General features: G+C 41.2%; 1 protein-coding gene across 1 annotated transcript in view; it reads left to right on the top strand.

The window, feature by feature from the left end:
• Positions 1 to 3,140: 3,140 nt before the first annotated feature.
• Positions 3,141 to 20,341, top strand: part of herpud2 (HERPUD family member 2) — a 50,447-nt gene continuing 33,246 nt past the window's right edge. Inside the window, exon 1 of the mRNA XM_073049995.1 lies at positions 3,141 to 3,569. Within this exon, the coding sequence (XP_072906096.1) occupies positions 3,417 to 3,569 (153 nt within the window). The 5' untranslated portion in view covers positions 3,141 to 3,416. The remainder of the gene's footprint in view (positions 3,570 to 20,341) is intronic.

The following is a 20,341-nucleotide window of genomic DNA, read 5'->3' as shown; positions in this document are numbered from 1 at the left end:
GGCATGCTCCCCAATCCAGGCATCATCCTTGTAAATCTCCTCTGTACCTTTTCTATAGTTTCTACATCCTTATTGTAGTGAGGTGACCAAAACTGAACACAGTACTCCAAGTGGGGTCTGACCAGGGTCCTTTACAGCTGTAACATTACCTCTCGGCTCTTGAACTCAATCCCACAGTTGTTGAAGGCCAATGCATCATATGCTTTCTCAACTACAGTCAACCTGCACAGCAGTTTTGGGTGTCCTATGGACACGGACCCCAAGATCCCTCTGATCCACACTGCCTAGAATCTTACCATTAATACTATATTCTACCATCATTGACCTACCAAAATGAACTACCTCACACTTATCTGGGTTGAACTGCATCTGCCACTTCTCAGCCCAGTTTTGCATCCTATTAATGACCCGCTGTATCCTCTTGACAGCTCTACACACTATTCATGACATCCCCAACCTTTGTGTCATCAACAAATTTGCTAACCCATCCCTCCACTTCCTCATCCAGGTCATTTATAAAAACCACTAAGAGAAGGGGTCCCAGAACAGACCCGAGGCACATCACTGGTCACTCACCTCTATGCAGAATATGACCCATCTACAACCACTCTTTGCCTTCTGTGAGCAAGTCAATTCTGGATCCACAAAACAAGGTCCCCTTGGATCCCATGCCTCCTTACTTTCTCAATTAGCCTTGCATGGGGTACCTTATCAAATGCCTTGCTGAAATCCATATACACTACATCTACTGCTCTTCCTTCATCAATGTGTTTATTCACATCCTCAAAAAATTCAATCAGGCTCGTAAGGCACGACCTGCCCTTGTCAAAGCCATGCTGACTGCTCCTAATCATATTATACCTCTCCAAATGTTCATAAATCCTGCCGCTCAGGATCTTCTCCATCAACTTACCAACCACTGAGATAAGACTCACTGGTCTATAATTTCCTGGGCTATCTCTACTCCCTTTCTTGAATAAAGGAACAACATCCGCAACCCTCCAATCCTCCGGAACCTCTCCCATCCCCATTGATGATGCAAAGATCATCACCAGAGGCTCAGCAATCCCCTCCCTCACCTCCCACAGTAGCCTGGGGTACATTTCGTCTGGTTCTGGTGACTTATCCAACTTGATGCTTTTCAAAAGCTCCAGCACATCCTCTTTCTTAATATCTACATGCTGAAGCTTTTCAGTCTGCTGCAAGTCATCACTACAATCACTAAGATCCTTTTCCATTTTCCATAGTGAATACTGAAAATGGCTCTTCTCTCTGCTTTGGAGTACCTCCACAACATCAAAACTTAAAAAGGCTGCTGTTTATCAATTATAGATTGAGTTCAATACCATTATTCTCTCACTACTAAATACCAAGCTTCTAAGCCTGGGCCTCAGTACCTCCTCCTGCAACTGGATCCTTGAATTAATTATGGGGAAACAATTACAGAATGGATCAATGATAACATCTCCTCCATTTTGACAATCAACACAGGCACTCCTCAAGGATGCATGCTTAGTCTACTGCTCTACACTCATGACTGTGTGACCAAACACAGCTTAACCACCATCTACAAATTCACTGCTTTTGATAAAATCTCACAGGGCAACGAGGCAGCATACAAGATGATACAGATCAGCTGGTTGAGTAGTGTCTCAACAACAACCACACACTCAGTGTGGCAAGACCAAGGAACAGATAGTGGACTTTAGAAAGAGGAAGTTGTGAGAAAATGCAACAGTCCTCATTGAAGGATCAGCAGTGGAAACGGTAAACAGCTTCAGGTTTCTTGGTGTCATCATCTCGGAGGATCTGTCTTGAGCTCAACACATTGATTGTAATCACAAAGAAGGCACATCAAATACTCTACTTTGTTAAGAGTCTGAGGAGATTTGCACTCCCTGCTTGTACATAGTTTTCTCATTTTGCTTGTTTTTTCTTTCCTTTCTTTTCTATAAGTGTATACCTCAGATAAATATTATGTGGAGATTTGTGGCAAATATGACTATATGATATATATATACAATATCTGAAATACATCTTATGGAAATGTTTGATGATGAACTTCAATAAAAAATAAATTACAAAAAAAGAGATTTTGAGGAGATTTGGTATGTCACAAATGCATAGTGAAGAGCATTTTAACTGGTTGCCTTACTGACTGGTATTGGCTGCAGGCTGTTGTAGACCTAGCCATGGGCACAAACCTGCCCACCATCGAGGATATCTTCAGGAGGCAATGCCTTATGAGAGGCAACATCATTATTTAAGATCCTCACCACTCAGACCACGCTTTCTTCTCATTACAACCATCAGGGAGGAGGTATAGGAGCCTGAAAAACAACAACCAATCATTCAGAAACAGCTTCTTCCTCTCCATCATTAGATTTCTGAACGGCCCAAAAGCCCATGAACACCTTATTCCTTTCTTATTTGCACTATTTATTTAATTACAAATTTTATAGTAATTTTGTCTTTACACTGTACTGCTGCTGCAAAACAAATTTTATGTCATGAGACAGTAATGAACCTGATTCTTATCTGATTTCTTAATCTGAAACCGTGCCTCTACTTCTCTTCCTTTCTATACTTGTAGATGCTATTACTGGTTTTATATCATTTGCTCGTTTCCTGTCATACTCTATCCTCTTTCTTTTTTATTGTTTTATCTTCTTTCTTTTTTATTGTTTTGTCATCCGTTAGCAGTTTCTACAAGTTTCACAAATCTCTTGCGTGTGAGATGAGTTGCGGTCCTTGATACTGGAGTTAATTCTCCTGCTTTTCTTATTGTAAGCATTTCTACCCTCCTTTCCCCCTTCAGAGTGAATGACTGACCAATCAGCAATTTTAACCTGTGACATCTAGTCCACACACCGCAGACGGAGGAAACATCCCCGCTTCTGTTCCGCTTTATAGGATACTAGACTGAGAAGCTTGGACAAGAAGAGCAAGAGTTCGCAGCTGATGCAGAAGAAAGTTGTTGGCCAATCCCGAAAAAATTAGTGGTCAGCGAGAAGAGGGCACCCAGTTAACCGTCTGTCTTGCGATAAAAAGTCACAGAGATTGCCGTCACGTGAGCTACTCGCTAGCGTCACGATTACTCTGCGAGTCAGCTGACTGTTGTTGTGACGTCACCAGGGGGAAAGTAACTTGCGTAGAGGCGTGCACGCAACTGCGCGTGCCCTAGGTGGGGAAGAAGAGTGCGCGCGAGCGCCGACGCTCGTCACCGTGGAGACGGGAGCGGCAGAGAGACAGAGCCGGGTGGGGTGAGCTTGACTAGTGGCAGAGAGCGAGGTCTTGGGCTTGCGCCCGCTGCCATGTAAAAGGGGTAGCTAGGAGCGGAGCCATGGGGCGGAAGGGCCGCTGATCGGCCTTAGTGAGGCTCAGGCCGCCGCCAGCGCCGCGCGCTGTTGGGGAGTATGCCCATGGATCCGAGTGTGGCCGACAGCCCGGTGACTCTAGTGATTAGAACGCCGAACCAGAAGTACGATGACCAGACGGTGCGTTGTTTCCTCGATTGGACCGTGGGACGCCTCAAGAGCCACCTGGCGTGTGTGTACCCTAGCCGCCCGGTGAGTACCACGGGCCTTGTGCTGTGCCGATACTACTGAAGTGTTCCCGTGTGATGATCCCAAGTTGAAGTCGTAGCTTACACTACCGCAGGACACCTACTCTATATTTGGGTACCGTCCCCTTGCTCCTTCGGTTTTTTTTCTGTCTCTCCCCACACCCCCCCCCCAACTTTGGCGTTTATGCCTCCCATAAGTTTGGGTGGTTTCGTTCCACAGTTTTGCCATGGTGGTCCCACTAAGGCATTATTGATGCTTTGCCAGCAGGCAGTCTTAAGATCGATTATATCATGCTTTCTTTCTGTAGTTTTCTTGCATCGTTCTTTTTTAGCTGTGCTGTGCTCTTTGTGCTGGTACTGATTGTGTTCTCGTAAACTGGACCCAGAGGGCAGATGAGTGGATTACAGGTGATTTAACTGATACTTGTGATCTTCTGTAGTTTGCATCTCTCCCCAATGAGGCTTGATGTGAGCTTGAATACAGATGCGTTGTTTCTTGCTCTGAATTCATCCTTGTTAGCTTATTTGTTTATTGATGTTTGAGCAAGCAGGAGGTGATTTGAATGTGAGAACCTGAATTCCTTCAGTTTTCTTGGTGTCTGGGATGTCAATGCTGAGAAATTAAAATTGGGAGTTAAAACTAATTGGTTGCTGGAAGGCAGACTTTTTCCAAAACCAGGTTACATACTTGAAAAAAGTGATTGAGTGGCAATGTGGGGGTAGATTACAAGTAATGAGATCTGTAAACTAGTACAGAGCTGATGAGCTAAAATAGGTTCCATGTATTTATTTAAAGATGCAACATGGAATAGGCCCTTGGAGGCACACTGCCAGCAACCCACCAATTTAACCCCACCCTAATCACTGGACAGTTTTCTTTAACCTGCTAATTGTTGAGGAAACCGGAGCACCCACAGGAAACCCACAGCTTTCACGGGGAAGACAGAGGATGCCGGGATTGAACTCTAATTCCCCGAGCTGTAATAGCGTTGTTACTGTGGTGCCGTGGTACATTGTAAGGAAATGTGGTGTATTGTTCTGTTGTTATGACGGGCTTAGCTGCTGTTTTGGTTCAGTTTCTGGAAAAGTATCCACTGGAGTTCAGAAGAAAGGTTAAATTGTAAGATGCAAGGGGCTCAGGCGAAGTACAGAGAGGATATTTTCTCAGTAGGATGAATTTAGCTTGAGAGGTGATAGTCTAAAAGAAAATGTCTCGTATTTAAGCTGGAGATGAGGTGTGGACCATATGTACCATGGATATGAAAGTGATTGATGCCCCAGTGACTATTGCATTGAATAAAAGGTACATCTATTAGGCGGCCCACTGGCACTCTGTCTGCTGGGGAGGTGGAAGCATATTCTTTGAATATACTAAAGGTAGTTTTCAGTGAAAGTATACCAAGATCCAACATGCTTCATTTGCAAGTTGTATGGTCATGATTAATTTTCATTAGTACTGTATTTTATGGAATTTGCAGTGAATTATTATAATTTCTTGGAGGTGGATTAAATGTGTTAAAGAGCATATTTTAGGATTATCTCATTTCCAATTATGTAAGTAAAACTGTGCCTGGTTGCTACACACTATTCTGGATAACATGTACATGTCAAGGGAAAAAAACAATGTTTTATTCTATAATGCTGACTGGTTGTAGTGATTCACAAAAGTTTTGCAATCAAGGCAATGCTATTTTAATAAAACAAAATTGTGGCCATCTTGCGACTTCTGAACCGAGTTTTCCAACTGCCCAAATTTTACTTGGAATAAAATTTGTGCAACTTCAACATGGTTGAGTATGTCTGACAATGGAAGGATTGTTTGAAGAGAACCTTGTTGCTGTTTTGTTCAAAACTGACAAGATATGTTCACTTCAAGCCTTGTTCTGTGAAGAATGAAGTTTTATAGAAATACCAGACCAATAGAAGGGTTCCTATTTGATATTTAATTCTTGAAGTATCCTTCTTGAAAGTGTTATCCACAGTGGTTCCGCGAGCCACAGGTATCTGACTTAAAGGGCCATGTCCATGCTGGTACATGCAAATATTCAGTCTGGTTGAACAAAATGTGGGAATCAATGAGTGAAGGTGGGATGGGGGAAGGGAGAGGGAGGGAATTACCGGAAGTTGGAGAATTCGATGTTCATACCAAGGGGCTGGAGAATGTAGTCTCCAGCCCCTTGGTATGAACATCGAATTCTCCAACTTCCGGTAATTCCATTCCCCCATCCCACCTTCACTCTGTCTCCTCTTCTAGCTGCCTATCACCTCTCATGACTCTGCCTTCTTCTACTACCCATAGTGCTTTCCCCTTCCATTCCTTCTTCACCTCTCCTGCCTATCCCCTCCCCCACCCCTTGATCTTTCCTCTGATTGGTTTTCCACCCTCCCCCCACCTTCTTTACAGGGCCCCTGCCCCCCCTTTAGTCCTGACGAAGGGTCTTGACCCAAAACGTTGACTGCTTCTTTCAATGGATGCTGCCCAACCTGCTGAGTTCATCCAGCTTGTTTGTACGTCTTGATTTGACCACAGCATGTGCAGTGCAGTTTGTGTGAACTTGTTTAGGTATTTAAGTTGCCTGAGTCCTTGCATTTGTTATTCATGGCAGACTTGACAAAATGTCTGTTCAGCTTTTTGCACCGTGCTATTAATGATGTACAAGTTATCTTCATTCTATAAGTGTGTTTATATATAAATGTAATGCCCCGGTTCACTACTTTATTGTTATGCTGTAGGTATTTCATTTAGCAGCTCTAAGCTGCTATTCTGCTTTCAGCCTGTTTGGGTTATTGTTTTGAAGATGAGGGATGATGTGGAATATGTGCCATCCAATTAGTGGGAGGATTTCTTGGTGAGGGGCAATAAGGCTGGGCTTGAGGTTTTTTTGGTTCAAGAGGAGATGAGAAGACACTGGGGGGAACTGGTCGTAGCATACAATCGGTGGGAGACCCATTTGTTTGAGATGGATTGCGAGCGACGTTCGGAAGGTGGTCTGTGCGTTTATGTGGACTGAGGGCCCAGCGCGTGAATGACAGAAGTTCAAGATGAACTCCAACTTGTGCACATCTGACAGTCAAGTCACTTTTATTTGTCATTTCGACCATAACTGCTGGTACAGTACACAGTAAAAACGAGACAGCGTTTTTCAGGACTATGGTGCTACATGAAACAGTACAAAAACTACACTGAACTACGTAAAAACAACACAGGAAAAAAACTACACGACAGACCTACCCAGGACTGTATAAAGTTCACAAAACAGTGCAAGCTTTACAATAAATAATAAACAAGACAATCACACACAGTAGAGGGCAGTATGTTGGTGTCAGTCCAGGCTCTGGGTATCAAGAGCCTGGACTGTTTAATTAGAATAGGCCCTTTTCTTTTTATTCTTTACTAACCCTTCAGTTAAGATTCCTAAATATAATTCCTTTAATTGTATGCAGTGTACTGTCTGTTACTTTGTGGCATTAATTTGTAACAGGGTAGCAAATGACACAGCAGACACTCAAACAGAGGTTTGGGGTGGGATCAAGCACACCTTAATCTCAGGAGTTTGGCAGAGCTGGAGGTTATCTTCTGTAGACGTGCAGCCAAGGAAACCAGGGTGTTTCATAAAAAACATAGTTGTGTCCCTTAGATCTCTTGCCTGTGTTTCTTGTCCAACAATGTTTACCTATCATTTTACAAATCCTGGATAGGCCCAGTATTTCCCTTGTTAAATGTTTCTTCTACATAGAATAATTCTGAAAGCCCACAACTATATCTGACATCATTCTTTGTTACTTTATCCTCAGCAGACTTCCTCAATCTAACTTTTTGTTTAGAACTGTTCTTAGAATTGCATGCTTAAATATATACTTACCGTAGTTGAATAGGTTTTTTTGTATTTACACCAATGTGATGAAGCTGATAATCTCACATAGTGTACTTGTTGGGCTTTTTGAAACTATAGTGAATTCTGTCAGGCAACTCTTATTATTTGTTCTAGTTGAGTTGAATAATTAGTGTTAGAAGTAACTTTTGTGGCTAGGTAACTTAATCCTGGACATTGTTTGGCCATGTTCCATTACCACAGTTGAAAACCCAGTGGATTTTTCTGGCATCAGTTTAAAAAAATCTTGTTTATCATGGGAGAGCGAACATAGCAGTCATCTGAACACAGTGTGACTGAATTATTATTCTGTGCTGTTTGCTAAATCATAGAACAGTACAGCACAATACAGGCCCTTTGGTCCACAATGTTGTGCTGACCTTTTAACTTACTCCAAAATGAATCTAATACTTCCCTCCTGCAGAGCCCTCCATTTTTTCTTTCATCCATGTTCCTATTTAAGCCTCTTCCTCCACTACCAGCCCTGGCCGCAGCTGTAGTATTACCTCATGGTTTTTGAACTCAATCCTCTGACTAATGAAGCCAAACACGCCATACGCCTTCTCGCCACCCTATCAACTTGCATGGCAACTTTGAGGAAACTATGGATGTGGGCCCCAAGATAAGAATCTGCTAAGAATTGTGTTATTAACCATGTACTTTGCCTTTGTGTTCAACCTTCCAAGGTGAATCATTTCACACTTTTCCAGATTGAACTCCATCTGCCACTCCTCAGCCCAGTTTTACATCTTATCAGTGTTTTGTTGTAACCTAAGACAACCTTCTACACTATGCACAACACCACCACCTTCATGTCATTTGCAAACTTACTAATCCACCCTTCCACTGTATTCACTCTTCAGGACCACATCCCTTTTCCTACTTATGTAATTGATACCAGTATGTACCATGCCTTAAGGCTGATGACCCTCACTCTTAAGAATCATCTGGACTGAGACATCCCTGACCCTGGAATCTGAGAACCAACATATCATCCATCTATCATGTCTACAGAATATCCTCTATGTTCCCTAAACTATTGAATCCCTTAACACCACAGCTCTGCTCTCCTCTCTCCTTCTCTTCTCTTCCCTTCTAAGCACAGAGCCTGACTCTGTCAGAGATCTGGTCACTGTAGTTTTCCCCTGGTAGGTTGTTCTCCTGGTAGACAGTACTTCTCACTGTCTGGCTGGTCCCTTTTCCTCTCATGACAGCTACCTGCTTCCTGCAACTTTGGTGTGATTGCCATCCTCTAGCTCCTATCTATGAACTCCTCATTCTCCCGAATGATCCACTAGTCCACCTTCAGTTCCCTAACAGCTTCTGTAAGAAGCTGCTCTCAGATGCATTTCTTGCAGATTTACTAATCAGGGAGACTAAAGATCTGTCAGATTTTTCACATATTTCAACAAGACACAACACTTTTCTGGGATCCATTCTTGCTACTCTAGCTAGGCACTGATAAACAAAATCTTGCCAAAACTCAACCTAGCCTCTGCTTCTCTCATTGAAGCCTTCAGTGCCAAGACCCTAGTTCCCCACTCTGACTTGGTCCACTCACACTATGGGCATTCTGCTTAAACCTAACTTTTTATTGTGGTATCTTTTGTTGTGACCATGAGGATATTCAGACTCCGAAGGTTAAATATTGTCACCAAACAAGTGAAGGGGTACTAAAGGGGTACATTGTGCAAAATTATACGAGTTTATGCTTGTGGAACACACACATCAACTGTTTATTTTGCATAGATGCTGCCTGATCTGCTGAATTCCTCCAGTGTTTTGTGTGTGTTCCTCTATCTCTTATACTTAAGTACAGGTGTCCCCCTCTTTTCGAACGTTTGCTTTACGACAGCTCGCTGTTACGAAAGACCTACATTAGTTAGCTGTTTTCACTAACAGAAGGTGTTTTCACTGTTACGAAAAAAGGCAGTGCGTGCGCCAAGCAGCCAAGCTCCTCGCCTGGAACTGCATTCTAGCCGGCGTTGCTTAAACATGTGCCCGTGAACATCTGTGCTTCATGTCGAGTTATTTTGTGCATCCGTTAGCAAGATGAGCTCTAAGATATCGGAAAAGCCTAAAAGAGCGCGTAAGGGCGTTATACTTAGCGTGAAACGAGACATAATAAAGCGTTTCAATTGTGGTGAACGAAGTAAGGACATAGTGAGTTTGGCTAAGGGTTTGTGGAAGTTGACGAAGATGATGTTGAAGAGGTTTTCGCATCCCATGACCAAGAGCTGATGAAGTGGAAAGGATAACAATTGAAGCCGAACGCAGTAGCGAACAGCCTGAAAGTGAAGTCATCCAGGAACTGAACGGGAAGCAATTGCGTGAGATTTTCGCTGCGATTGAAAACGCTGCAACGATTGCAGAAAAGTATGACTTTAATTTTGAAAGGGTGCATAGGTTTAGGGCATATTTGCAAGATGCTTTGAGTGCTTACAAAGAACTATGATAGAAAAATGCGCGAGGCCAAGCAGTCAAGCATACTGTAGTTTTTCAAGCCTTCCACATCGGTCACAGCAGACGACGAACCTCGACCTTCAACATCGAGGCAGGTAGACATAGAAGAAGGTGACCTGCCTGCCCTGATGGAAACAGACGACGATGAGTTGACACCCCAGTCTCCTCTACCTCCCACCACCCCAACCTCCGACTCAGCCTAACACACCATCAGTATGCTCACTGTCTTTCTGATTCCGGTAAGTGAAACTACACTGTACATACATTATTTCTACTTTATATAGGCTGTGTATTATTTTTATGTGTTCTTTGGTAGCTTCGTAGCTTAAAGGTTACTGGAAAGAGTGCTTCTGCCGGGAGTGCTGCTGAGAGCGCTTGCGTGAGATTTTCGCTGCGGTGGACAGTGCTGCAATAATTGCAGAAAACTATTCCTACATTATATAGGCTGTGTATTTATCAAATCATTCCTGCTTTTACTATATGTTCAGATTCAGTTTATTTGTCATTTAGAAACCACAAATGTAATGCAGTTTTTAAAAAAATGAGACAGCATTCCTCCAGAATGATATCACAAAAGCATATGACAAAACAGACTACAACAGAAAATCCACATAATGTTTGGCAATCCCCAATCCAGAGTCCGGAGAGGCTGCTGCGTATTAATATCACGCTACAGTCTTAGCGCGTTCCCCGGAAAGGAGCTCCAAATCCACCAGACAAAACAAGACCAAAAACTAAAGCTACAAGACCTGCACAAACCACATAGTTACAACAGTGCAAACAATAGCATAATTGATTTTAAAAAAAAAACAGACCATGGGCACAGTAAAAATAGTCCAAAGATATTAAAAGACTATAAGTTCAAAAGAAATCACCACACAGTTTCCACAAGTCCCTAGGGTCCCGACAGACTTGCCATCCCATGCCGGCGGCAGAAGGGAATACCCCCGCTATGGACTTCCACGGTGCCGCCCGACTCAGCCTCGCAGACGCACCACACACTGAAAGTGACCTGACCGCAGCGGACTCCGAGTCCGTCGTACCTCCGAGCTGACGACCGTCCTCTCCGGCACAGCTTCTCTGAGCACCATCCTCTGCCGAGCGTATTAAGGCGGCCCTGCCAACGGCCATCGGCAATGCGACCCTGAGGACTGGTGGCCTGTTCTTCCCAGCAGAGTCCTGGACCTCACAGCAGCAATGAAGAAGGTCTTCCTGGAGATTTCCTGATGTTCCTCCGTGCTCCCATGTCCGTTTTCAATTGATTATGATTGCGCACGGCACCCCACTTCACAAATAACAGGTAATTAGCTCCGGAGTGGCCGTTGCAAGCTGCGTCGCACCGCCATCTTGGAATATGTTACTGTTATTTTAGGTTTTATGTGTTATTTGGCATGATTTGGTAGGTTATTTTTTGGGTCTGTGAACGCTCACAAATTTTTCCAATATAAATAAATGGTAATTGCTTCTTCACTTTACAACATTCTGGCTTACAAACCATTTCATAGGAACGCTCTACCTTCGAATAGTGGGGGGAGCCTGAATAGAAGATGGAAAACTAGTGGTGAAGTTGTCTGTCATTTGAACTTGACAGTTAGAAGGATGCTGCATTGTCACCTTTTAAAACTTTAATTTGTTCTATAATTCTAAATGTACCTTCAAACCATTTTGTTAACAAAATTTTTCATCGTAGCTGATGGGCAATGAATCCTATGCAAATAACTGTCATATTCCATCATTATCAACTATCTTTTGTTCATCAGCTACTGTATAAGTAAGTTTGTTCACCGTGTTAAAACCTGGGAAAAGTTTTGTTTTGCAAACAGCTTTTGAAATGTTAACTGTATGACTAGATTACTCCATATTTCTTGTCAATATCTCAGTTCAAACCAAACTATTAAGATTTGAGATCCCAATCTCTCAGACACACTATAATTCCTTTTCCATATCTGCCTCTACTTTAGACAATCTGCAACTAACAATCTCATTTGTCTTCTCTGATGACAGCAGTCTGCAATGCTTCCATGTCTCTTACAACTCTCATTACAGATATGGATTATTCAACAGCAGGATATTAAAGATCTCTAGAGAAGATTCCATGCTTAATTGCTGGAAGGTAAAGGAAATGTGGTCTTTTAAAACTCCCCTCTTTAAAATGCAAATTAAAGGGTGAATTGACAATTATGCATCAAGATGTGTAAGGATGGAGCCAGTTAGATAGAAGCAGACTTCTAGTAGTTAAGGGTTCAGGAGCAAAGTTTTGGGTTAAAATGTAAAGGTAGGTGGCAAAAGAGTTGAAAGGCTTGGCCATTCAGTTCCAGGAACAAGACCTGAACCATTAACAATTTGATTTCATTAACATTTGATGAGAGAAATGAAAGATGGGCCAATAGGTGCTGGTGCTACAGTATATGCATCCTAAAACTTCCGGTAATTACATGAATGTAGGTTGATAACTGGTTATTGTATCCCATAGAGTGGTAGGTGTAACAGCGAAACGGCATTGAAACAGTGTGAATAAATAGCCATTTTTCCTCCCAGAGATTAGCACCAAGTTGAGGTTGTGCGTAGATGCAAAGCAGTTCACTTGTTTTTGGCTGGCTAGTTTGACAAACTGTCTCAGTATCAAGGTATGTTATAAGTAGATTTATAATGTACATGAGATGTGTAAGTTGCAGAATCCAGTTATAACTGAGTGCTGTAAGACTGAAAATTAAATTCCTTTTACTTATCCATCTCACTGAGAATCTTATAGTTGGTTACTTGATCCACGTGCTGAAAAACAGACTCCTGAAAGAGAAGTTGCCAAATTCAAGAATGTGTTCACAGAGGCCTTTTTGGGGGGGGGGGGGGGGGGGAATGCAACATTCCCACTGATTCCTGGAAATCCCCTATCTTAGAAAAGATGTGCTGATGTTGGAGACAGTTTAGAGAAGATTCACTAGGATGATTCCTGGAATGCAGGGACTAACATATGAGGAGCGTTTGTCGGCTCTTGCATTGTATTCATTAGAGTGTAGAAAAATGAGAGGGGATCTCATGGAAACATTTCGAATGTTGAAAGGGTTGGACAGAGTAGATGTGGAAAGGCTGTTTCCCTTGGTGGGTGAGTCCAGGACAAGAGGTCACAGTCTTAGAATTAGAGGGTACCCATTTAAAACAGATGAGGAGAATTTTTTTTAGCCAGAGGGTCGTGGATTTATGGAATTCGTTGCCACATGCAGCTGTGGAGGCCCAATCATTGAGGTTGTTTAAGGAGGAGATTGATAGGTTTCTAATTAGTCAGGGTATCAAGGGATGTGGGGGAAAAGCCAGAAATTGGAACTAGATGGGAGAATAGTTTAGTTCATAGTGGAGTGGTGGAGCAGACTCTATGGGCCGAATGGCCTACTTCTCCTTTGTCTTGTGATCTTGTGACTGCTCAGACTGGAAGAGGATTTTCTGAGATAAGATTGAACACCTGAAGACCACGTCAAGTCTGAAGCCAATGAAGCTCTACGTAAGTAGCAGAAGGAGCACATCACCTCAGCCTACCAACCTGCTTGTCCAAACCTTGAAATCCATAAAATCGGAGTGAAGTAGGTCATCCTGCTTCCTTGATTTAATGGGTTTTGTATAAGTGCCACACAAGAAGTGTAATCCTGATTTTAGGCACCCTGAACACTTGGATTGCTGTGCTTTATTTCTAAAACTGCAGGTACGTAAACAGTCTGAGAAAATCCTTTGGCATCTGTCAGCTTCAAGGCTCTTGTTTTGCCAATCAGAATAGTATCTCATTTACTCAGTGGAGTAAAAGTTAACTAGTTAGCTGCTTACTAATTGAACCTGAGGGTAAAGGCTTTCACAAGGGAATCCACCTTTTTTTTTGCTCTGCAATAACCCTACAAACTAATGGATACAGTGATCTGAGCAGAATGAGATTGGGAAGATTGCCAGTGCTCTGTACTAGTAAACATTTGCACTTAAACTACTTAGATTCATCGTCTGATTTGGGTAAATGTGGTGCATCACCATGAGGCAGATAATATGGGTGACTAGATAAGGTTTGTGTTGAGACAGTTGGCTGTTCATTAACAGAAGTTTAAAATTTAAAATAACTACTTTTGAATTTCTGAGTGGTAAATGGTGTAGTTGAAGTATGTACAACACACACAAAATGCTGGTAGAACACAGCAGGCCAGGCAGCATCTATAAGGAGAAGCACTGTTGACGTTTCGGGCTCTTATTGTGTGTGTTTGAATTTCCAGCATCTGTAGATTTCCTCGTGTTTGCTAGTTGAAGTATATGGTGTGTTGGCTTTTGTTAGCTGGGGGAAATTAAGTTCAAAAGTCACAACATAATGCTAACTCTTCATAAAAACTGTAGTTAGAACACATTTGCAGTACAGTATTGCATTCAGTTCTGGTTGCCTCATTATAGGAAGGATGGGGAAGCTGTGGGGAGGGTGCAGGGTGGATTTATCAGGATGCTGTTTGCATTAGAGGGCATGTTTTGTGAGGGAAGGTTGAGCAAGCTGGACTTTCTGTTAGGAGTGAAGGAGGATGAGAGGTGAATAGGATAAGAGCATAAATAGACTGGACAGTCAGCACCTTCCCCCCCACCCGCCGAGTGTCAGTAGCTAATATGAGAGGGCATAATTTCAAAGTGATTGGAGAAAATGATGGAAGGGCTGTCAGAGGTCAGTTCTTTTCACAATCAGAGTGGTAAGTGCATGGAAGTGCGCTGCAAGTTTGGTGGTAAAGATGAATTGGATACATTTAGGAGACTCTTGAATAGGCATGGGATGGAAGGGTCTAACTGATCTTCGAGTAGGATAAAAGATCAGCACAGCATCACGGCCAAAGGCCCCCTACTGTGTTGTAATGTTCTAACTAATTTTAATTTAACCCTAGGCTGAAATTCTCATATAACTTGATATTACCGTAGATTCCGGATTTTAAGCCGCTACTTTTTTCCCACATTTTGAACAGCTTTGAACTCTGCGGCCTTTAATACAGAGCGGCTAATACATGTTTTTTTTTCATGCCGCCAAAAACATTTTGCCTCATAACAGTAGGCCAATAAAATTGATGAGTAGTTCACAGAGGTCCAATGAAATTGTACGATAAATCAAGCGCACTTTCACAATTAAATTATTGTAAATCAGTCATTTGTACTCACCCTCATCAACATGGAAAACACTCGAAGAAAAGCATTGTGCTGCCTTTATGGCAGTTATTTAGTTTATAATATTTTCGCTTAGTAATTCATTTTCTAGTTAAAGTTAGAAGAGTTTTAACTATATTTGTTTTCTGTACTACATCGCGGGATGCTATGACGTCACACCCGGTTTCGCCGCGTCTTGTGGGATACCAGTTTGCGATAAACGGGAAGGAGGGGGGCGAGCGGCGGAGCGAAAACGCTGCTTTTAAGTTAAAGGCGATCAATAACTTTTCCTGGTAGGCTGCAGTATATATATTTTTTACCAGTCGTTAGGAGATTTTGGAATGTTGTTCAGTAAAGAAGTATACGCAACGTATATTTAAAAGTAGCCGCGTTACAGGCACGGTTCGAAAAAAAGCATTTGCAATATGTATTTGTTTATGTTACCATATGGATTTAATTAAAAGTTAAAAAATCCTCACGTGTAATATCTTTCTGTGTAAATATCTCATATTACAACGTGGGACACCTGCGGCCGAAAATCCAGTGTGGCCGAAAATCCGGTGCGGCCTGTACAAGTAAAAAATTGATTTTATTTCTAAAATTAGAGCCAGCGGCTTTTAATCAGGTGCGCTCTGTAGTCCGGAATCTACGGTACTTTAGTTCCTGATTTTTGGCTGTGTTATGTGAGAAGGCAAAGTTGGTCACTCTGCTCTGTGTGAGGGAACATTCTTGTCCAGCATCTACTCATGTTTTTGTTACTCTCCCAGCCAAGATTTGTGTTTGTGAAATGTGTCACTTGGATATCAAAAAGCAAAAAAAGCATAAAGAGAAATGAGTTGCCTGACAAAATGATGGATTCTCCATTTCCTAACTTGGTTAATGGTGTGGGAGGTGTTGATAGAGTGCCAGAGCTTGGAGAAATGAGACAATGAGTAAGTACATTTTATGACTGTTTCATAAAAGGGTTTCTTCCTATTCTCCTGTAATATTAATTAAAATATTTTGTATATAAGAAAATTAAAACAGGAACTGTTAACATTTGGCAGTGTTTGTGGAGAAATGGCATTGTAGGTTGGCTTTTTCATGGTTAATGTGATTTTTTTTTTGTGAATTTTGGGCAGCAAGATGTTGGGGAAAGTGGAAAATCTAAGGGGCAAAAGAATGCAAGAAAAATTCTGGAAATAATCCACGTCCAGCTGCATATGTGGTCAGATAACATTCCAATCGAAGAGCTTCTAACAGAGCCATGCTGCTGAAAAGCCATCAGCCTGAAACATTAACTCTGTTCTCTTCACAGGTTCTGCCTGATCTGTTGGAAATTTGTGGCATCTTCTGTTCATATTTTAGATTCTTATCATTTGCAATGACTGTCTGACAATTGAAAAGATTAAGTGGCAATAGAGAAGGTGCTGTCAAATAAAAAGCGTAGTAATGGGGCAAGTAAAAAAGCTAAAGGATATGTTACTAGGAATAGTAGAAACATGGTGAACAGCTGCTCCCTAACTTAATAAATGGTGACAAGCATTGAAGTTGGAAATCTGTGTCACATGGCGTGCTGATGCTTAAGCTTTCATTGTGGGTTGAAACAGCACAAGGAAGGAAAGGTTAAACAGGGTAGCGAAGAGGATAATTAAAATAACAAGCAATCAGGAACTTGCTATTTGAAAATATTTCAAAGCATTTCTAGGCTTGTATCAGTAAGCATTGTGTGACTTGAATTAAGAAACCAAAGACGTGTTATTCTGTTCGTATCTTCTGCAATCTCTTGCCACGGCATCAGATTTTTATTTAATTATGTGCTTTATTAAAATAGTGTAAAATCTGCATCTAATATACTGAAGAAAGTCTATGCACCCTTTTAATTGTAACTTGCATGGTATGTGTTTGATTGCAGTGCAATTAATTAACTTAATTCAGAAATGAAAGACTTTCAGATGTCTGGGTAAAGCTCAACATGCCATTGAATTATCCTTTGCCATGAGCTTTGTCTAAATGGAGTGTTTCAGTTTTAGTCCCGTGCACATTATTTCAAATAGACAAAATAATTTATTAAAAAGGAATATTCTTGTAATTGATGCACCAAATGCTGGAGAACTCAGCAGCCCAAGCAGCATCTATGGAAAAGGGTACAGTTGAAGTTTCGGGCTGGAGCCTTTCGTCAGGATGGTCTTGGACTGAAATGTCAACTGTAATCTTTTCTATAGATGCTGCCTGGCTTGCTGAGTCACTCCAACATTTTGTGTAAGTTGCTTGGATTTCCAGCATCTGCAGATTATTGATTCTTGCAATTGAGCAAGATGCTTGGTCTGTCGGGACTGTGATCAACAATGAATCAGAATTGGGTGTATTATTGACATGAAGTTTGTTTTTGTGGCAGCAGTACAAGACTTAATAAAATTTACTACACATTGAAATTTAAAATAAAGTACAAAAGGGGAATAATGAAATAGTGTTCATATACTGTTAAGAAACTGATGACAGAGAGGAAAGAGTTTCATAAAATTTTGACTGAATTTTCAGGCTCCTCTACTTCCTTCCTGATTTTAGTAATGAGGAAAGGGCATGTCCCAGATGGTGAGAGAGTCCTTAATGATGAATGCTGTCTTCTTATGGCACCGTCTTTTGAAGATGCCATTGATGATAGGGAGGCTTCTGCCCGTTATGGACTTGGCTGAGTCTACAATCCTCTGCCGCCTCTATCGGTTCTTTGCTTTAGAGCCTCGTAAGCAGACTGTGAACCAAACCATCAGAATGCTGTCCATGATACACCTGCAGAAACTTGGTAGAGTCTTTGGTGACATGTCAGATCTCAAACTCTTAATGAACTATATCTGCTGGCATTCTTTGATTGTATCAATATGTTGGGTCCCTGATAAATCCTGAAATGTTGATATCTAAGAATTGTAAGCTGCTCATCCTTTCCACTGTTGCACCCTCTTTCAGGACTGTTGTATATTCCCTTGACTTCTTCTTGAAGTCCAAAATCAGTTCCTTGGTCTTACTGACATTGAGTACAAGTTTGAGATCAACCAATTGATCTGTCTCACTCCTGCACACCACCTTCTTGGCATCTTAGATTTTGCCGCCAACAGTGGTGTCACGGTGAATTACTGTGGTTCAAATTGGGTTTTCATTTATTTCTGTGAGGATGGTTTACAACAAATGTTGCTTGTAAAAATGGATTTGTATGGATCTGAAAATGGTATCCTAGTGATGTATTTATATTTGTAGGAATCATTTGGATTTTCATTTCTTTCATCATTTCAGAACACCTGAAAATACTCGTCAACCAATGAATTGACAAGTGTAATAGTCTTTGCACATTGTGCACAGTACTGTTGGATAAATGACTGATGGCTGATTTTAATGTTTATGGAAGAAGATTAAATTTTGGCTAGGCTATAGATCTTGTTTATCTTAATGGGATTTTTTATCTGTAATGAATAGTGGATTTGGAAAAGTATGACCTTGTACCTTTATTGTTTACTTGCGCTGCAGTTTCTCTGTAGCTGCTGCACTTACACTGAATTCTGTTGTATCACTTTATTTTGCCTCATTGTAGGGTGTCATCATTCTGTCTGAATGAACAGTATGCAAGACAAGCTTTTCACTGTATCTTGGTACATATGACAATAATAAACCAATCCCATATTACTGTGCATCTGTGATACAGAAATATTGCCTTAGAATATGTGTTCCGGTCTACTCCTCCAGTTATCTGGGTTTCCAGGTGTCTTACAAGGGCCTCACATTCTACAGGCTGTGCCTCATTAGGATGGGTGAGATATTTAGCATGTTGAGCATTTTCTTGACTATTTTTGCATGTGTTTGTCTTTTCCTGTGTAAAGGGTATAAGTTACTTAATGCCTTCTTGAATGCATCTTCTCCATTTTAAGGCAAGGAGAACATGACTTTTTTCCAAGACAGCTTTGAGAATGTCCTTGAAGTATTTTGTCTATTGAAGCTCTTGCCCTGACACACTCTGAGTAGAGACTCTACTTCGTGTGTCTAAAAGTAGACTTTAGGGCTGTTCTGATATGAGTTGGGACTCAATGCAGGAGATGTTGGCCTCCAGGAGAGGACCCTGATATTTATTTCTTTTTCCTTTCCAAACATCTGGGAGGTTTTGTGGCATTGCATTGGTGGTACCTATCCAGCATTGAGATTCATGCTGTAGGTTACAGGAGTCTTGCACACTCTTTCAAAGAGACAGCATTGTTGGTGCATTGGAAGCAATAGCAAATGTCTGTCTTGATTGAGTGATAACATTCGGGTAAATATTTTTAAAGTGTCACTAACTAACCAGAGATTAGTGTGGATGAAGCACTGTTCTTTAATGGGAGTATCTGCCTACTTTTTTGCCAGGGGCAAGAATGAGCGGGAGTGCCTCAATCTTGGGGCCCCCGGATCCCTTGGTTAATGGTAAGGCTCCATGGCATAAATATAGGTTGGGAGCCTATCTAGAGAGTGAGGAAGTGGATGATAAGTAGATTCGAGAAAAGCAAGAGATATTTTCCTTAATTCTGCCCCTACAAGTGCACATGTAGAAATACAATAACCCAATTTCTGAATGAAATTTGTTGAATTTGTCTCAAAATAATATCACATCCATTCATTTTGAGAGTTAATGATGGTGTTCTAAAAATAGACTGTGGTTTTCTCCAGCTCAAAGCTGCCTGATCTTGTGTTCCTTTTCTTATAGACTTTATAAGTATTCTTTTTAAAGGAGCTGCTTGCACTGCTGTAATTGAGTGCAGCTAATGGTAGTGTTCTCACCAAAAACTTGAATGATTCCTTTTAGTCAGAACAAAAAGTATACCTTTATTGTTTCAGTATAGAATTATGAAAGTTGTGTGCATTGATTTATAAGGGCCTCATTAAGGAGCTATGATTCTGGCTGCTCAGAGGGGAAAGAACAACTCATTTTTGAATTCAGTTTACTCCACACTTAATCTAATGCAATTCCTTTTCTCTCTTCATTTTTTGTTTTGAATGTTGTACTGACTAGCACCCATAGAATATTACACTTTAATTCTATTGTCTTTCCTAATCTATTGTTATTCCTAATCTGACAGATTTGCATGAGGAAGCTCTTATGGAGGATTAGTATAAATAGACCAATGCGATTAAATGCTATTTTTCATATTTCACAATAAATTTATCAGCCTTGGATTATATTTATTTTCCAACTCTGAAGCAATCTGATCTACTTCAGAATTAGTCATTTAATAATTTGACTAAACCGACATCAACCAATATTATTTATTACTGTTTGTATTAAAAGAATCGAGACTCGATT

This window comes from Hemitrygon akajei, chromosome 1, assembly GCF_048418815.1.
Source record: "Hemitrygon akajei chromosome 1, sHemAka1.3, whole genome shotgun sequence".
Taxonomy (NCBI): domain Eukaryota; kingdom Metazoa; phylum Chordata; class Chondrichthyes; order Myliobatiformes; family Dasyatidae; genus Hemitrygon; species Hemitrygon akajei.
Note: the sequence above shows the minus strand (reverse complement) of the source record. Positions and strands in the feature narration are given on the sequence as shown.